The sequence below is a fragment of the Protopterus annectens genome, chromosome 12.part0 (assembly GCF_019279795.1).
Source record: "Protopterus annectens isolate FY-2018-M chromosome 12.part0, PAN1.0, whole genome shotgun sequence".
Taxonomy (NCBI): domain Eukaryota; kingdom Metazoa; phylum Chordata; order Ceratodontiformes; family Protopteridae; genus Protopterus; species Protopterus annectens.
The window spans coordinates 36,608,660-36,633,396 of record NC_056746.1 but is presented as its reverse complement, the minus strand read 5'-3'; the positions used below and the strand labels follow the sequence as shown (position 1 = coordinate 36,633,396).

Sequence of the window (24,737 nt, the reverse complement as noted above, 5' to 3'; positions counted from 1 at the left end):
GAGATTCTACTGTACTCTTTGTCAATGAGGCCTGATGTTATAAAAGGAATACTCCTCACTGAACCGTCTGAGGTAACAGTTTGACAGATTCATATATGTAGCATAGGGCTTTATTTTGCAGTATTATTTTTTCTTCTTTATTATTGATTTGAAAGTGACTGGGAATATTTCATTTATTGACTATTTTGGCATACAAGACTAAGCAGTATTTAGGTAACAAATGCTTCTTTACATTTACTTTTATTTTTTCCCCTTTAACAGATCTGGGAGATTTGCTTGAGAGTACACTTTTGTTTGACTTAAAAGCCAACGGAAGGAGTGAAGGTACCAAATATCCCACTGGAGACCAAGTGGCAGACACTGTGAGAAAACTCTGCATCACAAAAGTCCTTAACTCAGAGGTAAGCAAGACTGTGTCAAGTCAGATTTCTTAAAAGGAAAGGTTGGATCTGATGTTGTTAATTTTCATTCATTCATTACTGATGGGTTATTGGTTTTGTCCTTGGAACCAAGCTGGCCTCATACCAAGCTCGCATCAGCCAAAAACTCTCGAGCCAAGATCCTACCCACAACACTCTGCTCCCTGTTACCTCAGATCTTGTTTGCCACGTTGCTGTACAGCCATGTCAAGCCATTCTCTCTTAGCTAAGTGAACAATTTTTTGAAGTTTTTCTATTGTTAGTGTTTAATTATCTCTATCCTCCTACCCTGTTGCAAGACTCTGTCCCTATAATAATTTTCCTTTTCTTACCTTTTTCTTACCTTTGAGGTAATTCTGCTTTACCATCATTGGTAATCCTTCTTCTCTCCCTTTCTTACCCTTCTGGGTAGTTTTCTTAACCTCGTGGTATTGTCTTACTTCTCCCTTCATGTCATTATGTAGGATAAGAAAAGTAGTGTTGGTTTCAAACAATGTACGGAATGTGGCCATGAGTTACAGCTTTCTGATGGCCATGATTTATGTGTCTATTGCTGGAATGTTTCCCACCTTTCAGTGGACCCTCCATGTGGGATTTCTCGAAATGTTTTGACTAGGACTCTCAATGAAAAGAAGAATAAATTAATTCTAAAAGACCTCCTTAAAACTCCTTTCTGCGAGGCTATCTCTGGGTTGGAGGGCTCACCCCCTCCTGTTAAACCCCATAAGAGGCGTTCTTCTTCTTCATCCTCGAGGTCACTCACTTCATCTCCTTCTGGAGATCGTAAGGAGTCGACTCACAAAAAGGTAAAAATTTTGAGCCCAGCGCTGCCTTTTGGCCCCATCCTCGGCACAGCCCCAGTTGATTCTTACTCCAGCTATTTCCTCTTTATTGCCAACGGCACCAGAGTTCCCGGTGCAGTCACTTATGGCTCCAACAGTTTCATCGCAGCCTTTATTGTCACTGTCTCTACAGGTACAGTCTCCTTCAGCACCGTTGTTGCAGACTCCTTCGGCTCCATCCTTGCCGATGCTGTCAACCACCAGGATACTGCGCTCTATGGTGCAAACGCCTTTGGCAATGACATGCTGTTTGGTGCAGTCCTTTTCGGCACCGTCATTACCGGTGCAGACACCTTCCTCGACAGCACCTTATTCATCAATGCAGAAATTTGCCACACCGCCCTTTATGGTGCAGACACCCTCAACTCCTATGGTGCTGCCTTTGTCAGTACAGATAACCTCAAAACCATTCTCCTCGGTGCAGACACCCTCGGTTCCTGGCTCTGCACCACACGAACTAATAAGAACCAAGTACTCTCCTTCCCTGGATCGGTTTGCAGGAAGCCAGTATAGCCCCTTTTTAGACAGGCCAGAATCTCTTCAGGTCTCTGTATGAAGTCAGCCAGGAGCCTCTCAGAACAGGATGAGTTGTGGCTTGTCAACCAGTTGCTTGTGGCCAGGGGACTCTCTCAACCATCTAAAGCTGTGTTCCCTCTTGCAGGTGACCGTATCTCTCCACAGACTCCAACTACAGACTCCAACTTACACTCCTCCTTCAACTTCCAGGGAAGCATCGAAGCCCCTTCCTCCAATAGCAGCTTCCATTCCTTCAACACCAACAGTGGACCTCACTTTGGAGCCGCAGTTGTCCTTGTGGCCCTCAGTGCACTAGGCACCGAGCCCTTCTCAGGCTAGTGTCTGTGCTGTGGGGGTAGGCATTTTTGGTTTCACACCAATTTTTCTATGGCACCCTTCAGGAATCCACCTCCCCTCATGCTCCACAGTTCTCTTGAGACTCCTGGCTTGGGGGTTGGCTCATCGGAGCGAGGTGTGACCCCAGTTCCGAGGTTGTTGTGCTCAGTTCTGGGCTCCCATCCCTCTTTGGGTGGTCCGGCCTTCCAGGCCTTGAAGAGGGCACTTACCTCTGCTGGCAAAACCTCCATGTCAGAGTCCTTGCCCCCTATGTGCCACAACTCGATGCCATAGTGATAAGTGCATCGGACACGGATATCCTTCAGAAGGGACTCACGGAAACAGATAGCTGGTGCCAGAGCCATGGCCTGAAGTTAAACGCCAAAAAATGTATAGTCATACCCTTCAGGAAAAACAAGGTAACCCCAAGCTACCATATAGGTGGCAATCCACTAAGCACAGAAGAGGTTATCAGGGACCTGGGGACCCAGGTTGACAGTGGCCTTTCTTTTGACACTCACGTTGCTAAAGTGGTTAGAAAGACTTTCTACATTGCCCACCTGATCATGAAGGGATTCACATCCAGATCTAGTGAGGTCATTGTTCCCCTGTACTCTTCACTTATCAGACCAATGATCGAGTACAATGCCCCATTCGGGATGTATCTCACCCGACATCTGCAGCAATTGGAGAGACCCCAAAAGTTTCTCACCAAAAGGATAAAGGGACTCCAAAATCTGTCATATGCTGCCAGATTGAAGAAACTCCAGCTCTATTCAGTCGCATACCGTCTGCTCAGAGGTGACATGTGCCTGACGTACAAGGCCATGTCCAACCCGGAATTAATGGACATGCTCCACCTCAAAAAATCCAAATCCACCAAAACCACTAGAGCAAGCGACTTAAACCTTAGCACGGATATAAATAGGATGTGCTGGAGGGATAGATTTATCACTCAGAGACTCCCTATGCTGTGGAATAAAATCCCGGTCCATGTGAGGCAGAGCACCTCGCTGACTCTGTTCAAGAGAAATCTAGACCTGTGGATGGGAGATTGTAGGTTTACCCCGGGAATCATCTCTGTCTCACTGCTGGACAGAGGCACAACAAACTAATGGGCACAGTATTTTTTCATATAAGGGGTGGCGTAAGCCACAAAACTTTGGTCTAGGCTTATAAATGCCTTAGGGCAGATAGCCTAGTATAAACCTATGAACCTATGAACTGTCGCAAGCTGCAACTACTGGACCCTGGGCACAAGAGCCTCAGGTTTCTCCCCCTCAGATGATCCCTTCTTTGTAATCTTTCCCAGAGCTCCCCACTGAGGAAGTTCCTTGCAAGGCTTTGTGCAAGAGGAAGCACATGGACTCCACTGTGGAGTCTTTGACCGAAGATACGGACTTTGATGATGGGGAAGGGTCCCCATGGTCACCCTCTGATGAAATGTCCTTTGGTGACATCCTCGAGATCCTAAGACAGAGGGGCGACTGGAAGTCCTCCAACCCTTCCTCAGAGGAATCTGTATTCCTGCAGGCCTTTTGTGCTCCGCCCCCTACCTCCTGGCTTATCCCACTGGCCGACGAGCATGTCCAGCTCATCATCCAGCATGCATGGAAGGCTCCTGACACCTTGGAAGCTGTATCTCGGAGGCCTGACAAGATTTTATCTGCCCCAGCTGAACATCCCCATTGGTCCAAAGATCTTCTAGTAGATGCCATGGTGGTGGCAACTGCAACCAAAAATGACTTGGCAGAAGAGAGCCAGACTATCCATCCACCCAACAAGGAGTCCCGGGTGATAGATAGACTCGGGAAGCTTGCTTCATCAACCTTCGCTGTAAGGTCCTTGAACTACTTGGCACACTTTATGAGGCTCCAGAGGGACCTTATCAAACAACTCTCTGAAACCTTAGCAGGAGCTTATTCTGATGAGGTGCACGAAAATGTAGCTTCTCAGATAGTGACACTAGAATCGATATCCAATTCTTCCATGTGCCTCATTTCATACAGAATGAAAGGAGCGGCTAGATCGGCAGGTGCAGGCATAGTTACGAGACGTCATGCCTAATGCACCTTTGTGACTTTGTGGACTCCTTTAAGGCTTCCTTCACGAATGCCCCTATTGAGGCCGCTTTATTGTTTGGCCCTAAGGTTAAAGATATGCTGGCAAGGTGTGAACAAGATGGCAAGACCCTGTCTGCCATTGGTGTCCGATACTCCACCACTCAACGATTCTACTCCGGAAATCAGAAGAGCGGGTAAATGTGGCACAGAAAATCACAGGGCTCTTTCCATGATGGACGTGCCGAGTTCTCCCCTAGGAGCAGAGGGGGAAACTCTAATGGAAGACACCCCTTTCAGGGCAGGGGAGGTCTGCGAAACCGGGCTTCCAGAGATTTTTCTCTGGCCAACCCTACCAGTGCTCCTGAAGCATTGCCCAACTGCTCACCTCTGGAAGCGGTCGGGGGTTATTTTTCCTTGTACCCCACTGCCTGGCGAACCATAACCACCGATTCTTGGGTACAACGAATAATATCCAGAGGCTATTGTATCCCCTTCCATCTCTGTCCCACTTCACCCAGAGTCTTACCCAGTGTCCCACACAGTCAAAGGGAAGCAGCAGCACATGAGATCCAAAAGCTGCTACAAAAAAGAGTCATCCAAACAGTCCCCGCAGACCAAATAGGATCCGTTTTTTACTCAAGGTTCTTTTTAGTGCCAAAAAAGACAGGGGACTGGAGACCGATTTTAGATCTCAGCTCACTAAACAAATTTGTAAAAACAGAGAAATTCTGGATGGTCACGGTTCAGTCTATCCTTCCTCTTCTGGAAGAGGACAATTGGATGTGCTCTGTAGATCTTCAAGATGTGTATTACCATGTAAAAGTGAGCAAGCGCTCAAGAAGATACCTCCGCTTCTCCATAGGAGCAAGTCACTACCAATTTCGAGCACTGCCATTTGGGTCTCTCTACAACCTCCAAAGTGTTCACTAAATGCATGGCAGTGGTTATCGCTCACCTGCGAGTCAAGGATTTCAGGCATTTCCATACCTAGATGACTGGCTCCTTACTGCCCCCATCAAGCGTCTACTGGAAGAAGCCCTAGATTACACTCTTCTCACAGCTCAACATGTGGGAATCACTATAAACTGGGAGAAGTCCAACACGATCCCGGCACAATCCTTAGAATTCATTGGAGTTCTGTTGCACATGAGGCATTGCACAGCATCTCTTCCGGATCACAGACTTCAAAGAATAAGAAACAGGTTCAGCCGCTAATCTGTCACCACAGACCCTCTGCTCGATCCATACTTCAACTCTTGGGGTCAATGGCAGCCTCGATCACCATTGTTCCTCTGGCCAGGTTCCACATGAGACTTCTTCAGTGGCTACTTCTCACTCAGTGGTACCTCTACAACAGCCGTTGTCTTTTCAGATAAGTGTAACTCAGAGATGCAAGCAAGATTTACTCTGGTGGACATCTCAAAACCCCCAAGAATGGTCTCGCCCCTTCAGCCCCCATCAGCCAAAAGCCACAGTGACCACGGATGCCTCCCTGATGGGGTGGAGGGACTATGTCAGGGAAACTCGGTCCAAGGCACCTGGTTGGAGACAGAGGCTCATTTGCATATCAGTGTCCTGGAACTGAGAGTGGTGGTATTAGTTTTGCAAGCATTCCACTAGATCCTGCCGTCAGGGACTATTGCAATCTAATCAGACAACATGTTAGTAGTCTGATACATCAACAGGCAAGGTGGCACCAGATCTTATCCATTGTGCTGAGAGGCCTTGAGAATATGGCAATGGGCGATAGCTTACAACTGCTTTCTAATTGCAATGCACATTCCCGGGCGCTCCAACGTGATAGCGGACAAATTGAGCAGGTGCATTCTACAACCTCACAAGTGGTCCCTCAATCCTGTGATAGCGGCAAAAATTTTCAACTGCTGGGGCCAGCCTTGCTGTGATCTATTTGCCTCCCCAATCAACTACAAGCGCAGCAACTACTTTGCTCTAATCTCCCCTTGGGGACAGTCACTGAGAGATGCTCTAGTCCACGCTTGGCCCTCGGGTCTGCTTTATGCTTATCCTCCTCTACCCTTCATTTTTCAATTTCTGAAGAAAGCACGGCAGTCGAAGAGCAAAGTGATCCTCATTGCTCCATATTGGCCTCCACTCCATGCTAGGGTTTCCCTCAATGACATTTGCTCAGCTGCGACTTGGGCCAAACCCCATACTTTTATCCTTCATTACAAATTGGATTTGGCCTCCAGAGGAAGAGCTTCTTTTGGTTCCATGGTGCTCAGGAATGTCCTTCCATGAGGGCCACCCATGAGGGCCACCCAGGAATACAGGTAGCTGGGGACTCTGTCCCATCAGTAATTAATGAACGAAGATTAACAACATCAGGTAAAGAAGTTATGCCTTACCATAACGTTCCATCTGTGTTGTTGATCTTCATTCATTCATTACTCCCCACCCTCCGTCCCCCTCTGGAGGTTCCTGGTGGATCTCATATGCTCCTTTTATCCATTATTGTAGGTCTGTTATGACCAGAGGTAGCTTCCACTTTTGTCTATCAACTTGCAAACTCAATCTGAGGTAATAGGGAGCAGAGCATTGTGGGTAGGATCTTGGCTCAAGAGTTTTTGGCTGACGCGGGCTTGGTATGAGGTTGGCTTGGTTCCAAGGACGGAACCGATAACCCATCAGTAATGAATGAACGAAGATCAACAACACAGATGGAACGTTATGGTAAGACATAACTTCTTTTTTTAGGTCTGGTCTTGTCAACATCCCCATATAAATTAAAACTGTTTTTTATTCCTTTGTAGTTGCCTGTCCTGCCCAAGTCGTTATATATCCAAGACTTCTCAGCTGCCTTTCTTCAGTTTACTTCTTGTTCCTTTGCAGTGTCAGTTTGTGATCTCACTGTTTGTATATAAGTGTTTTGATGTCTAATCCTTTCTAAAGAGAAACTTTCATCTTTCTCTGTTTACTGTGTTTTTTCCATGCTCTGCATTTTCAAATTGCAAACAAGCAGGCACATTTAGTGTTCTAAAAGTACCTTTTTTCAAAGTTGGCATCTCCCGCACCAAATTTTCAGCATTTCAGGTGAGATACATGGAAATGAAGTCAGGTGGGAAAATGTGCAGTAAGATCACTGTACCTCAGAGTAGAGGGATTAATCTAAGATACCATGGCCATGGCACTGGCATACATTCCTCCAGATTCACTGTTTCAGTTGCTCTACTCTGAGGAGTACAGTCATGGCTGTTTGAGTTTCAGGGAGAGATGTTATGGCTGTTTGAGTTTCAGTAGGCACCATACTTCTTGTAGAGAGTAGCTGTCCGAGGACAGTAAGCAGATAAACAAAAAGATTGTGTGATTCTGATGACAAATAAGGTGAGTAGCCAAGACTTTGAAGTCTGGAGTACAGCTATTCAGCAAGTAGTTCTGTTAGTTTAACAATAGTGTGCCAGTTACTATGGCAGATCTATTGCCGATTTATTACTGAATGCAGCTGTTAGCTTGACAGTAGTGTGATAATTAATAAGGCAGCTCTATTACCGATTTATTACTGAATGCAGCTGTTAGCTTGACAGTAGTGTGGTAATTAATAAAGCAGATCTATTACCGATTTATTACTGAATGCAGCTGTTAGCTTGACAGTAGTGTGATAATTAAAAAGGCAGATCTATTATCGATTTATTACTGAATGCAGCTGTTAGCTTGACAGTAGTGTGATAATTAATAAGGCAGATCTATTACCGATTTATTACTGAATGCAGCTGTTAGCTTGACAGTAGTGTGATAATTAATAAGGCAGATCTATTACCGATTTATTACTGAATGCAGCTGTTAGCTTGACAGTAGGGTGAAAGTTAATATGGCAGATTTATTACTGAATGTAGATTATAGTTTGACAGAAATTTGCCAGTTACTATGGCAGATTTATTACTGATTTATTACTGAATGTATCTCTTAATTTGACAGTAGTGTGCCAGCTACTATGGCAGATTTATTGCTGATTTATTACTAAATGCACCTGTTATTTTGACAATAGTGTTGGTTAGTATGGCAGAATTATTACTGATTTATCACTGAATGGAGCTGCGAGTTTGACAGTAATGTGCCAGTTACTATGGCAGATTTATTATTGAATGTAGATGGTAGTGTGACAGTAGTGTGCCAGTTATGATGGCAGATTTATTATTGAATGTAGATGGTAGTTTGAAAGTAATGTGCCAGTTACTATGGCAGATTTATTATTGATGTAGATAGTAGTGTGACAGTAATGTGCCAGTTACTATGGCAGATTTATTATTGAATGTAGATGATAGTTTGACAGTAATGTGCCAGTTACTATGGCAGATTTATTATTGAATGCAGATGGTAGTTTGACAGTAACGTGCCAGTTACTATGGCAGATTTATTATTGAATGTAGATGGTAGTTTGACAGTAATGTGCCAGTTACTATGGCAGATTTATTATTGAATGTAGATGGTAGTTTGACAGTAATGTGCCAGTTACTATGGCAGATTTATTATTGAATGCAGATGATAGTTTGACAGTAATGTGCCAGTTACTATGGCAGATTTATTATTGAATGCAGATGGTAGTTTGACAGTAACGTGCCAGTTACTATGGCAGTTTTATTATTGAATGTAGATGGTAGTTTGACAGTAATGTGCCAGTTACTATGGCAGATTTATTATTGAATGTAGATGGTAGTTTGACAGTATTGTGCCAGTTACTATGGCAGATTTATTATTGAATGCAGATGATAGTTTGACAGTAATGTGCCAGTTACTATGGCAGATTTATTATTGAATGTAGATGGTAGTTTGACAGTAATGTGCCAGTTACTATGGCATATTTATCATTGAATGTAGATGGTAGTTTGACAGTAATGTGCCAGTTACTATGGCAGATTTATTGTTGAATGTAGATGGCAGTTTGACAGTAACGTGCCATTTACTATGGCAGATTTATCATTGAATGTAGATCGTAGTTTGACAGTAATGTGCCAGTTACTATGGCAGATTTATCATTGAATGTAGATGGTAGTTTGACAGTAATGTGCCAGTTACTATGGCAGATTTATTATTGAATGTAGATGGTAGTTTGACAGTAATGTGCCAGTAACTATGGCAGATTTATTATTGAATGTAGATGGTAGTTTGACAGTAATGTGCCAGTTCCTATGGCAGATTTATTATTGAATGTAGATGATAGTTTGACAGTAATGTGCCAGTTCCTATGGCAGATTTATTATTGAATGTAGATGGTAGTTTGACAGTAATGTGTCAGTTACTATGGCAGATTTATCATTGAATGTAGATGATAGTTTGACAGTAATGTGCCAGTTACTATGGCAGATTTATTATTGAATGTAGATGGTAGTTTGACAGTAATGTGCCAGTTACTATGGCAGATTTATTATTGAATGTAGATGGTAGTTTGACAGTAATGTGCCAGTTACTATGGCAGATTTATTATTGAATGTAGATGGTAGTTTGACAGTAATGTGCCAGTTACTATGGCAGATTTATTATTGAATGTAGATGGTAGTTTGACAGTAATGTGCCAGTTACTATGGCAGATTTATTATTGAATGTAGATGGTAGTTTGACAGTAACGTGCCAGTTACTATGGCAGATTTATTATTGAATGTAGATGGTAGTTTGACAGTAAAGTGCCAGTTACTATGGCAGATTTATTATTGAATGTAGATGGTAGTTTGACAGTAATGTGCCAGTTACTATGGCAGATTTATTATTGAATGTAGATGGTAGTTTGACAGTAATGTGCCAGTTACTATGGCAGATTTATTATTGAATGTAGATGGTAGTTTGACAGTAATGTGCCAGTTACTATGGCAGATTTATTATTGAATGTAGATGGTAGTTTGACAGTAATGTGCCAGTTACTATGGCAGATTTATTATTGAATGTAGATGGTAGTTTGACAGTAATGTGCCAGTTACTATGGCAGATTTATTATTGAATGTAGATGGTAGTTTGACAGTAATGTGCCAGTTACTATGGCAGATTTATTATTGAATGTAGATGGTAGTGTGACAGTAATGTGCCAGTTACTATGGCAGATTTATTATTGAATGTAGATGGTAGTGTGACAGTAATGTGCCAGTTACTATGGCAGATTTATTATTGAATGTAGATGGTAGTGTGACAGTAATGTGCCAGTTACTATGGCAGATTTATTATTGAATGTAGATGGTAGTTTGACAGTAATGTGCCAGTTACTATGGCAGATTTATTATTGAATGTAGATGGTAGTTTGACAGTAATGTGCCAGTTACTATGGCAGATTTATTATTGAATGTAGATGGTAGTTTGACAGTAATGTGCCAGTTACTATGGCAGATTTATTATTGAATGTAGATGGTAGTGTGACAGTAATGTGCCAGTTACTATGGCAGATTTATTATTGAATGTAGATGGTAGTTTGACAGTAATGTGCCAGTTACTATGGCAGATTTATTATTGAATGTAGATGGTAGTTTGACAGTAATGTGCCAGTTACTATGGCAGATTTATTATTGAATGTAGATGGTAGTTTGACAGTAATGTGCCAGTTACTATGGCAGATTTATTATTGAATGTAGATGGTAGTTTGACAGTAATGTGCCAGTTACTATGGCAGATTTATTATTGAATGTAGATGGTAGTTTGACAGTAATGTGCCAGTTACTATGGCAGATTTATTATTGAATGTAGATGGTAGTTTGACAGTAATGTGCCAGTTACTATGGCAGATTTATTATTGAATGTAAATGGTAGTTTGACAGTAATGTGCCAGTTACTATGGCAGATTTATTATTGAATGTAGATGGTAGTTTGACAGTAATGTGCCAGTTACTATGGCAGATTTATTATTGAATGTAGATGGTAGTTTGACAGTAATGTGCCAGTTACTATGGCAGATTTATTATTGAATGTAGATGGTAGTTTGACAGTAATGTGCCAGTTACTATGGCAGATTTATTATTGAATGTAGATGGTAGTTTGACAGTAATGTGCCAGTTACTATGGCAGATTTATTATTGAATGTAGATGATAGTTTGACAGTAATGTGCCAGTTACTATGGCAGATTTATTATTGAATGTAGATGGTAGTTTGACAGTAATGTGCCAGTTACTATGGCAGATTTATTATTGAATGTAGATGGTAGTTTGACAGTAATGTGCCAGTTACTATGGCAGATTTATTATTGAATGTAGATGGTAGTTTGACAGTAATGTGCCAGTTACTATGGCAGATTTATTATTGAATGTAGATGGTAGTTTGACAGTAATGTGCCAGTTACTATGGCAGATTTATTATTGAATGTAGATGGTAGTGTGACAGTAATGTGCCAGTTACTATGGCAGATTTATTATTGAATGTAGATGGTAGTTTGACAGTAACGTGCCAGTTACTATGGCAGATTTATTATTGAATGTAGATGGTAGTTTGACAGTAATGTGCCAGTTACTATGGCAGATTTATTATTGAATGTAGATGGTAGTGTGACAGTAATGTGCCAGTTACTATGGCAGATTTATTATTGAATGTAGATGGTAGTTTGACAGTAACGTGCCAGTTACTATGGCAGATTTATTATTGAATGTAGATGGTAGTTTGACAGTAATGTGCCAGTTACTATGGCAGATTTATTATTGAATGTAGATGGTAGTTTGACAGTAATGTGCCAGTTACTATGGCAGATTTATTATTGAATGTAGATGGTAGTTTGACAGTAATGTGCCAGTTACTATGGCAGATTTATTATTGAATGTAGATGGTAGTTTGACAGTAATGTGCCAGTTACTATGGCACATTTATTATTGAATGTAGATGGTAGTTTGACAGTAATGTGCCAGTTACTATGGCAGATTTATTATTGAATGTAGATGGTAGTTTGACAGTAATGTGCCAGGTACTGTGGCAGATTTATTATTGAATGTAGATGGTAGTTTGACAGTAATGTGCCAGTTACTATGGCAGATTCATTATTGAATGTAGATGGTAGTTTGACAGTAATGTGCCAGTTACTATGGCAGATTTATTATTGAATGTAGATGGTAGTTTGACAGTAATGTGCCAGTTACTATGGCAGATTTATTATTGAATGTAAATGGTAGTTTGACAGTAATGTGCCAGTTACTATGGCAGATTTATTATTGAATGTAGATGGTAGTTTGACAGTAATGTGCCAGTTACTATGGCAGATTTATTATTGAATGTAGATGGTAGTTTGACAGTAATGTGCCAGTTACTATGGCAGATTTATTATTGAATGTAGATGGTAGTTTGACAGTAATGTGCCAGTTACTATGGCAGATTTATTATTGAATGTAGATGGTAGTTTGACAGTAATGTTCCAGTTACTATGGCAGATTTATTATTGAATGTAGATGGTAGTTTGACAGTAATGTGCCAGTTACTATGGCAGATTTATTATTGAATGTAGATGGTAGTTTGACAGTAATGTGCCAGTTACTATGGCAGATTTATTATTGAATGTAGATGGTAGTTTGACAGTAACGTGCCAGTTACTATGGCAGATTTATTATTGAATGTAGATGGTAGTTTGACAGTAATGTGCCAGTTACTATGGCAGATTTATTATTGAATGTAGATGGTAGTTTGACAGTAATGTGCCAGTTACTATGGCAGATTTATTATTGAATGTAGATGGTAGTTTGACAGTAATGTGCCAGTTACTATGGCAGATTTATTATTGAATGTAGATGGTAGTTTGACAGTAACGTGCCAGTTACTATGGCAGATTTATTATTGAATGTAGATGGTAGTTTGACAGTAATGTGCCAGTTACTATGGCAGATTTATTATTGAATGTAGATGGTAGTTTGACAGTAATGTGCCAGTTACTATGGCAGATTTATTATTGAATGTAGATGGTAGTTTGACAGTAATGTGCCAGTTACTATGGCAGATTTATTATTGAATGTAGATGGTAGTTTGACAGTAATGTGCCAGTTACTATGGCAGATTTATCATTGAATGTAGATGGTAGTTTGACAGTAATGTGCCAGTTACTATGGCAGATTTATTATTGAATGTAGATGGTAGTTTGACAGTAATGTGCCAGTTACTATGGCAGATTTATTATTGAATGTAGATGGTAGTTTGACAGTAATGTGCCAGTTACTATGGCAGATTTATTATTGAATGTAGATGGTAGTTTGACAGTAATGTGCCAGTTACTATGGCAGATTTATTATTGAATGTAGATGGTAGTTTGACAGTAACGTGCCAGTTACTATGGCAGATTTATTATTGAATGTAGATGGTAGTTTGACAGTAATGTGCCAGTTACTATGGCAGATTTATTATTGAATGTAGATGGTAGTTTGACAGTAATGTGCCAGGTACTGTGGCAGATTTATTATTGAATGTAGATGGTAGTTTGACAGTAATGTGCCAGTTACTATGGCAGATTTATTATTGAATGTAGATGGTAGTTTGACAGTAATGTGACAGTTACTATGGCAGATTTATTATTGAATGTAGATGGTAGTTTGACAGTAATGTGCCAGTTACTATGGCAGATTTATTATTGAATGTAGATGGTAGTTTGACAGTAATGTGCCAGTTACTATGGCAGATTTATTATTGAATGTAGATGGTAGTTTGACAGTAATGTGCCAGTTACTATGGCAGATTTATTATTGAATGTAGATGGTAGTTTGACAGTAATGTGCCAGTTACTATGGCAGATTTATTATTGAATGTAGATGGTAGTTTGACAGTAATGTGCCAGTTACTATGGCAGATTTATTATTGAATGTAGATGGTCGTTTGACAGTAATGTGCCAGTTACTATGGCAGATTTATTATTGAATGTAGATGATAGTTTGACAGTAACGTGCCAGGTACTGTGGCAGATTTATTATTGAATGTAGATGGTAGTTTGACAGTAATGTGCCAGTTACTATGGCAGATTTATTATTGAATGTAGATGGTAGTTTGACAGTAATGTGCCAGTTACTATGGCAGATTTATTATTGAATGTAGATGGTAGTTTGACAGTAATGTGCCAGTTACTATGGCAGATTTATTATTGAATGTAGATGGTAGTTTGACAGTAATGTGACAGTTACTATGGCAGATTTATTATTGAATGTAGATGGTAGTTTGACAGTAATGTGCCAGTTACTATGGCAGATTTATTATTGAATGTAGATGGTAGTTTGACAGTAATGTGCCAGTTACTATGGCAGATTTATTATTGAATGTAGATGGTAGTTTGACAGTAATGTGCCAGTTACTATGGCAGATTTATTATTGAATGTAGATGGTAGTTTGACAGTAATGTGCCAGTTACTATGGCAGATTTATTATTGAATGTAGATGGTAGTTTGACAGTAATGTGCCAGTTACTATGGCAGATTTATTATTGAATGTAGATGGTAGTTTGACAGTAATGTGCCAGTTACTATGGCAGATTTATTATTGAATGTAGATGGTAGTTTGACAGTAATGTGCCAGTTACTATGGCAGATTTATTATTGAATGTAGATGGTAGTTTGACAGTAATGTGCCAGTTACTATGGCAGATTTATTATTGAATGTAGATGGTAGTTTGACAGTAATGTGCCAGTTACTATGGCAGATTTATTATTGAATGTAGATGGTAGTTTGACAGTAATGTGCCAGTTACTATGGCAGATTTATTATTGAATGTAGATGGTAGTTTGACAGTAATGTGCCAGTTACTATGGCAGATTTATCATTGAATGTAGATGGTAGTTTGACAGTAATGTGCCAGTTACTATGGCAGATTTATTATTGAATGTAGATGGTAGTTTGACAGTAATGTGCCAGTTACTATGGCAGATTTATTATTGAATGTAGATGGTAGTTTGACAGTAATGTGCCAGTTACTATGGCAGATTTATTATTGAATGTAGATGGTAGTTTGACAGTAATGTGCCAGTTACTATGGCAGATTTATCATTGAATGTAGATGGTAGTTTGACAGTAATGTGCCAGTTACTATGGCAGATTTATTATTGAATGTAGATGGTAGTTTGACAGTAATGTGCCAGTTACTATGGCAGATTTATCATTGAATGTAGATGGTAGTTTGACAGTAATGTGCCAGTTACTATGGCAGATTTATTATTGAATGTAGATGGTAGTTTGACAGTAATGTGCCAGTTACTATGGCAGATTTATCATTGAATGTAGATGGTAGTTTGACAGTAATGTGCCAGTTACTATGGCAGATTTATTATTGAATGTAGATGGTAGTTTGACAGTAATGTGCCAGTTACTATGGCAGATTTATTATTGAATGTAGATGGTAGTTTGACAGTAATGTGCCAGTTACTATGGCAGATTTATTATTGAATGTAGATGGTAGTTTGACAGTAATGTGCCAGTTACTATGGCAGATTTATTATTGAATGTAGATGGTAGTTTGACAGTAATGTGCCAGTTACTATGGCAGATTTATTATTGAATGTAGATGGTAGTTTGACAGTAATGTGCCAGTTACTATGGCAGATTTATTATTGAATGTAGATGGTAGTTTGACAGTAATGTGCCAGTTACTATGGCAGATTTATTATTGAATGTAGATGGTAGTTTGACAGTAATGTGCCAGTTACTATGGCAGATTTATCATTGAATGTAGATGGTAGTTTGACAGTAATGTGCCAGTTACTATGGCAGATTTATTATTGAATGTAGATGGTAGTTTGACAGTAATGTGCCAGTTCCTATGGCAGATTTATTATTGAATGTAGATGGAAGTTTGACAGTAATGTGCCAGTTACTATGGCAGATTTATTATTGAATGTAGATGGTAGTTTGACAGTAATGTACCAGTTACTATGGCAGATTTATTATTGAATGTAGATGGTAGTTTGACATTTATGTCACAGTTAATATGGCAGATTTATTATTGAATGTAGATGGTAGTTTGACAGTAATGTGCCAGTTACTATGGCATATTTATTATTGAATGTAGATGGTAGTTTGACAGTAATGTGACAGTTACTATGGCAGATTTATTATTGAATGTAGATGGTAGTGTGACAGTAATGTGCCAATTACGATGGCAGATTTATTATTGAATGTTGATGGCAGTTTGACAGTAATGTGCCAGTTGCTATGACAGATTTGTTATTGAATGTAGATGGTAGTTTGACAGTAGTGTGCCAGTTACTATGGCAGATTTATTATTGAATGTAGATGGTCATTTGACAGTAGTGTGCCAGTTACTATGGCAGATTTATTACTGAATGTAAATGGTAGTTTGACAGTAATGTGCCAGTTACTGTGGCAGATTTATTATTGAATGTAGATGGTAGTTTGACAGTAATGTGCCAGTTACTATGGCAGATTTATTACTGAATGTAAATGGTAGTTTGACAGTAATGTGCCAGTTACTATGGCAGATTTATTATTGAGTGCAGATGGTAGTTTGACAGTAATGTGCCAGTTACTATGGCAGATTTATCATTGAATGTAGATGGTAGTTTGACAGTAATGTGCCAGTTACTATGGCAGATTTATTATTGAATGTAGATGGTAGTTTGACCGTAATGTGCCAGTTCCTATGGCAGATGTATTATTGAATGTAGATGGTAGTGTGACAGTAATGTGCCAGTTACTATGGCAGATTTATTATTGAATGTAGATGGTAGTGTGACAGTAATGTGCCAGTTACTATGGCAGATTTATTATTGAATGTAGATGGTAGTTTGACAGTAATGTGACAGTTACTATGGCAGATTTATTATTGAATGTAGATGGTAGCTTGACAGTAATGTGCCAGTTACTATGGCAGATTTATTATTGAATGTAGATGATAGTTTGACAGTAATGTGCCAGTTCCTATGGCAGATTTATTATTGAATGTAGATGGTAGTTTGACAGTAATGTGACAGTTACTATGGCAGATTTATCATTGAATGTAGATGGTAGTGTGACAGTAATGTGCCAGTTACGATGGCAGATTTATTATTGAATGTTGATGGTAGTTTGACAGTAATGTGCCAGTTGCTATGACAGATTTATTATTGAATGTAGATGGTAGTTTGACAGTAGTGTGCCAGTTACTATGGCAGATTTATTATTGAATGTAGATGGTCGTTTGACAGTAGTGTGCCAGTTACTATGGCAGATTTATTACTGAATGTAAATGGTAGTTTGACAGTAATGTGCCAGTTACTATGGCAGATTTATTATTGAATGTAGATGGTAGTTTGACAGTAATGTGCCAGTTACTATGGCAGATTTATTATTGAATGTAGATGGTAGTTTGACAGCAATGTGCCAGTTACTATGGCAGATTTATCATTGAATGTAGATGGTAGTTTGACAGTAATGTGCCAGTTACTATGGCAGATTTATCATTGAATGTAGATGGTAGTTTGACAGTAATGTGGCAGTTACTATGGCACATTTATCATTGAATGTAGATGGTAGTTTGACAGTAATGTGCCAGTTACTATGGCAGATTTATCATTGAATGTAGATGGTAGTTTGACAGTAATGTGCCAGTTACTATGGCAGATTTATTATTGAATGTAGATGGTAGTTTGACAGTAATGTGCCAGTTACTATGGCAGATTTATTATTGAATGTAGATGGTAGTTTGACAGTAATGTGCCAGTTACTATGGCAGATTTATTATTGAATGTAGATGGTAGTTTGACAGTAACGTGCCAGTTTACTATGGCAGATTTATTATTGAATGTAGATGGTAGTTTGACAGTAACGTGCCAGTTACTATGGCAGATTTATTATTGAATGTAGATGGTAGTTTGACAGTAATGTGCCAGTTACTGTGGCAGATTTATTTTTGAATGTAGATGGTAGTTTGACAGTAATGTGCCAGTTACTATGCCAGATTTATTATTGAATGTAGATGGTAGTTTGACAGTAATGTGACAGTTATGATGGCAGATTTATTATTGAATGTTGATGGTAGTTTGACAGTAATGTGACAGTTAATATGGCAGATTTATTATTGAATGTAGATGGTAGTGTGACAGTAATGTGACAGTTACTATGGCAGATTTATCATTGAATGTAGATGGTAGTGTGACAGTAATGTGACAGTTACTATGGCAGATTTATTACTGAATGTAGATGGAAGTTTGACAGTAATGTGCCAGTTACTATGGCATTTTTATTATTGAATGTAGATGGTAGTTTGACAGTAATGTGCCAGTTACTATGGCAGATTTATTATTGAATGTAGATGGTAGTTTGACAGTAATGTGCCAGTTACTATGGCAGATTTATTACTGAATGTAGATGGTAGTTTGACAGTAATGTGCCAGTTACTATGGAAGATTTATCATTGAATGTAGATGGTAGTTTGACAGTAATGTGCCAGTTACTATGGAAGATTTATCATTGAATGTAGATGGTAGTTTGACAGTAATGTGCCAGTTACTATGGCAGATTTATTATTGAATGTAGATGATAGTTTGACAGTAATGTGCCAGTTACTATGGCAGATCTGTTAATGATTTATTACTGAATGTATCTCTTAGTTTGGCTGTAGTGTGCGAGTTACTATGCCAGATTTATTACCGAATGCATCTGTTAGTTTGACAGTAGTGTGCCAGTTACTATGGCAGATTTATTACTGGTTCATTGAATATAGCTGCTGTGGCCTTTGAACTAACTCTGTTTCTGGTGAGAAAAGTAGATCCTCATTTGTCAGACACAAAAATGACTCCAGTTTGCTGCAGATTATTGTTCAGAAAAAAGGGGTTGTAACTTCCAAATGGCTTTCAGTGCCTCACCCAGACACTTTTCTTCCAAGTACCTTAATTTACAAGCTTTTAAAGCATGATTGTTGACCCCCCCCCCCCAGATTGAAACTACCTTTATAAGACAGCCTTTATGGTACTCAGAAGTGCACAGAACAACAATGTCTTTCTTGTACTCCCCGATGTAAAACTGTTCTATGCGAGACGACCTTCTTTAGATTGGGTGCTGCTACTCAGAGCCACCTGCATACTAACGTTGAAATCCTAGAAACTCTTATAAATTTGAAAGCTGCACTTAAAAGAGAATTTTGTTACAGAATCTACCTGTAGCTGCTGCCACAACAATGGTTAGATAATTTACCAACTCATATGACAGATAATAGAACACATAGGATGTACATAGGGTGACATGGCTATGTATTATATGTATGACTGCACTGTATGTTTTGCATATCTTGGCTTATAATTTTGTATTTTTTCTTATTTTATAATTTTTTTATTTTTGCTTATTTATTCTTGCATAAATGCATTCACTGATCTTGCCGTGCCTGCATTGAGTCTTGCTGTTAAGTGATGGGTTTTGTTATTTGCTCATTTAATATATGATTTGTTGATCTGTAAGATCCTAACATATTTTTTGTTCTTCAAGCTGAGGTCATGGCTGAAAAGACTCAATAAACCAGTCTAGTTGCTCGGTGAACAAATAGTAATAAATAAAATAAAAATAAATAACTTTCAGAAAACTCTCAATCAAATGTGTAGATAAGTGGAAGACATATTTAAGCGAGTCTTGGCTAAACATTCCAGAACTTGCCGAAAGATCAGTATCATTGCAGTGACTTTAACTTAAGATGTTTTAACACAAGGTATCTGTTTCCAACTACTGTGTAATAGTTAATAGTCTTATGAATTTCCTTGCTATCATTGTCACTTAACACAAATGCATTCAGGATTTCAGAAGGTAAATCTGTCATTTTTTGTTATTTAGAAAATGTGCTATGGCCAATTTTGTGTCATGCAATACTTTGCATACAGTAACATAGCACCTCATATAAAAGCATCCAATGTTTAGACTAATTTTCTGAGCCAAGAACTTCTGCTTGATGACATAATCAGAGCAATATATTCTGAATGGGAGGAGCATAAGAAATGTATTATTTTGCTGGTGTCCACTGTGTTTTTTCACCACATATTACATATTAAACAAAACAATGGAGCATGATAAATGTTGAATTTATAATTTGTTCAGTAATTTTCAGTGACTTCTGTGTTAGCATGCTTGCACTACAGTAGTAGTCCTGCTGCACAGAGCCAATGATTTTCATCTTTGCAAAGTCAGATATCCCCTGGCACTACAGTAGTAGTCCCGCTGCACAGAGCCAATGATTTTCATCTTTGCAAAGTCAGATATCCCCTGGCACTACAGTAGTAGTCCCGCTGCACAGAGCCAATGATTTTCATCTTTGCAAAGTCAGATATCCCCTGGCACTACAGTAGTAGTCCCGCTGCACAGAGCCAATGATTTTCATCTTTGCAAAGTCAGATATCCCCTGGCACTACAGTAGTAGTCCGCTGCACAGAGCCAATGATTTTCATCTTTGCAAAGTCAGATATCCCCTGGCACTACAGTAGTAGTCCCGCTGCACAGAGCCAATGATTTTCATCTTTGTAAAGTCAGATATCCCCTGGCACTACAGTAGTAGTCCCGCTGCACAGAGCCAATGATTTTCATCTTTGCAAAGTCAGATATCCCCTAGCAGTCATAAAGTGAATTCAGTGCACTGCAAAAGTCAGCACCTCACTCAGGGCACCCGGTGGTGGTACTAAACTGAGTCTAGCCTTGTTCATTTAAACAAAGCAGAAAGCTCCATGGCAGCATCAGATCAAATCCATTGTGCTAGGAATTGATGTAATGTTGGGAACCTTGTCTTTAAGGTTATGTTTTGGGGGAATGGTGTGCATGATGCCGCAGATTATAGGCTACAGAGAGGTAGTGTGATGTATACACTGTCTGGACTGCCATCGATAGGCATGTCAACATGCAGATCTACAATGCCCGGACCACTGCAGGGTGTATGACAGTGGTTCACATATCACAGGATTTATTCTGTGCTATCAGCGGTATTTATAGTGACCTGTTTGGTGATACTGTCCTTTTGTACTTTGCTGTATTTTCCATGTCTTAGCCAAAAAACTTATCTGCTCACAGTTTTTAACTAGTTCTGGGACCACAGTCTTGTAGCTTCATTTGTAGTTGTGGGTGAACTGAGAATTACCACAAGATCTTAGGATTGTTTATACATTATATTGCACTTTTATATCCATAAATAGATTATTTATATATTATATTACACTTCTATATCCATAAATAGATTATTTATATATTATATTACACTTCTATATCTATAAGTGGATTATTTATATATTACACTTCTATATCCATAAATAGATTATTTATATATTATATTACACTTCTATATCTATAAATAGATTATTTATATATTATATTACACTTCTATATCCATAAATAGATTATTTATATATTATATTACACTTCTATATCTATAAATGGATTATTTATATATTATATTACACTTCTACATCCATAAATAGATTATTTATATATTATATTACACTTCTATATCCATAAATAGATTATTGATATATTATATTACACTTCTATATCCATAAATAGATTATTGATATATTATATTACACTTCTATATCCTTAAATAGATTATTGGTATATTATATTACACTTCTGTATCCATAAATAGATTATTGATATATTATATTACACTTCTATATCCATAAATAGATTATTTACATATTATATTACACGTCTATATCCATAAATAGATTATTTATATATTATATTACACTTCTATATCTATAAGTGGATTATTTATATATTACACTTCTATATCCATAAATAGATTATTTATATATTATATTACACGTCTATATCCATAAATAGATTATTTATATATTATATTACACGTCTATATCCATAAATAGATTATTTATATATTATATTACACGTCTATATCCATAAATAGATTATTTATATATTATATTACACGTCTATATCCATAAATAGATTATTTATATATTATATTACACGTCTATATCCATAAATAGATAATTTATATATTACACGTCTATATCCATAAATAAATTATTTATATATTATATTACACTTCTATATCTATAAGTGGATTATTTGTAAATTAATATTGCACTTCTATATCCATCAGTAAAATTATTTTTAAAAGTTAACTGTTTGTATTTTGAATTGTGTCTGGGACCTTAGTCAAGTAGTTTCATTTGCAGTATTGGGAACTTGTGAACTGCTGCATTATCTGAGCCTTATTTAGTGAATTATTATTGTATTTTTCTTTTTTTCTTTTTTTTTGTTTGGTTTTAAAACAATAAATAAATAATTGCAAAACAAACAAATAACTATTTACATAGGTCCACAGCTGATAAATACATCAAAGCTATACATATCAACACCAATTAATATTTTTCAAGCAAGTCTTTAGATTTAAGCCAAGCTTTGTGTGAATGTGCAATATTAGAAGTTCTCATCTTTATAGTATGCAATTCACTACTGCAAACAATTTTTGCCATACTAATAAATTCAACCCGGGGGGGGGGGGGGTAACTTTACTTTTCCAGTTTTTAGCAATTACTTTTCTGGCTATAGCAAGAATAGACCAAAGAAGAGACACTTGGGTTTTTGGAATTATCTCAGGAACTGGAGCATTAAATAAAACTAAAGATTTAGAAATATTACATCTATCTGACCATAGAGTCTGAATGAAGTTAATAATTTCTTTCAAAAAAGGGGAGATGACTTCACATTCATATACCATATGCAGCCAATCAGATATTATTTCAGAATCACATCTCCAGCATCTAATTCTACTTGATTTGTACATAATTGTAATTTTGCTGGGTGTGTCAAAAGCTCTGTGTAAAAATTTCCAAGTGCATTTTTTTCTAATATAATGAAGATGTACCCTGAGATTCAGTAAACTCTGTGTAGGCTTTGCTTAAAGCCTGCACAGACTCTATGTGTTTGAAAGGTGAGCAGCAGCACTAATTACAGCACTAATTACATATTCACACTGCCCACCATGTTTAAAAGTAAACAAGTGCAGTTTCATGGCTGGCCACAGTATTGCTGGCCAGGAAACCATGTACAGCAACATGGATAGCAAACATGTTTACAATAGAGCAGATTGGATTAGCGGGATTGCACGGAATGCCACAGTGATTACCAGGATTTATCATAGAGCAATGTATATGGTCCAAGCACAGTACAGGATAGTATATACAGAGCAGAGTATTGTGGCATCCCATTCCAGGCATTCTGTACTGAAGTTGTGTAAATGATCTCTAAGGGTACATGGACTGCCATGTAGAATAAACAGTCAATGGAAGTGTGTATATTGAATAAGGACACAGATGAATTATAGGAATGAACACAGGGAAAGAGGACATGTGAAACAACCTAATGTATAGTAGATGAGGTCATGTAAATGGAAGACAGTTGTGGCAAGAACACTAATCACATTTCGACATGGGTACAGTACAAACTGCACAGTGAAAATGTATATTATGTGACTGTCACACAAGGTAACATAACAATGGGGAGGATGTCTGTGTGAGATAAGCATCCTGACATGAACAATATAGAGGACATCTATCAGGGATGTTACATACAATTGGTGTAGGGTGAGTATTGTGAAGCTGTGCAAACTGATTTACTTGAATATGAGTGTAATGTCAGCAGAGGTCTCCAAGTAAAACGCAGTTACAGGCTCATGGACAATAGTAAAAGAAGCACTCACAGTCATGGACAATATCAGAATACCACCACCAATGATACCATGTCTCCGATACAACATATGGGAGTTTGAGTGATCATAGATGGCTCTGCAACTATTATGACACTCCAGCAATCTATGAGGGTAATCAGGCACACCATCCTGACACTATAACATCTGCTGGAGTCAGCACTCTATGAGGGTAATCAGGCACACCATCCTGACACTGTAACATCTGCTGGAGTCAGCACTCTATGAGGGTAATCAGGCACACCATCCTGACACTGTAACATCTGCTGGAGTCAGCACTGTATGAGGGTAATCAGGCACACCGTCCTGACACTATAACATCTGCTGGAGTCAGCACTCTATGAGGGTAATCAGGCACACCATCCTGACACTGTAACATCTGCTGGAGTCAGCACTCTATGAGGGTAATCAGGCACACCGTCCTGACACTATAACATCTGCTGGAAGTGTTAGGAGGGACACTGCTATACCTCTATGTGACATTAAGGTCACTATGTATGACACAATCCAGACTGTCATGAATGTAACCCATGCCATCAGTGTTGTCAAACAGCTATGCATGTTCTGTGTGCATCACCAGAACAGGTATCACACATGCATTTGGTGTAACACCTTGATGAGTGCTCTGCACTATCAGACAGTAATGTTTATGCAACAAAAAGAATACCTAGGCCAATAAGATGTGTGACAGGTCACTGTAGCTAAGGTGGTACACTTCAGTTACATATCACTGCAAGATGTGTAGGGAGGTACATGGAAAATGGTGCCTTGTACTCAGTTACTGGTGTGATGAAGGCTGTGAACTATGGAGGTATTATGGCCTTTGATGTGGATGCCTTGCACATACTCAGTAGTTGTGCTATATAAAAGGGAGTAGTCACCACTGTGGCCACATGCTGGTGGACATTCCACATACCATCTACGCAAGGACACAGGTCACATACCAGTTGGTCTGCTCATTGGGTGTGATGTCTACACTACCCTTGGGTT

At 38.5% G+C, this 24,737-nt stretch overlaps 1 protein-coding gene across 1 annotated transcript in view; it reads left to right on the top strand.

Moving 5' to 3' along the window:
• The window catches only part of LOC122816128, a 730,565-nt gene that overhangs the window by 340,702 nt on the left and 365,126 nt on the right, over positions 1-24,737 (top strand). The window contains exon 7 of the mRNA XM_044088887.1: positions 262-401. Coding sequence (XP_043944822.1) covers positions 262-401 — 140 coding nt within the window. The remainder of the gene's footprint in view (positions 1-261; positions 402-24,737) is intronic.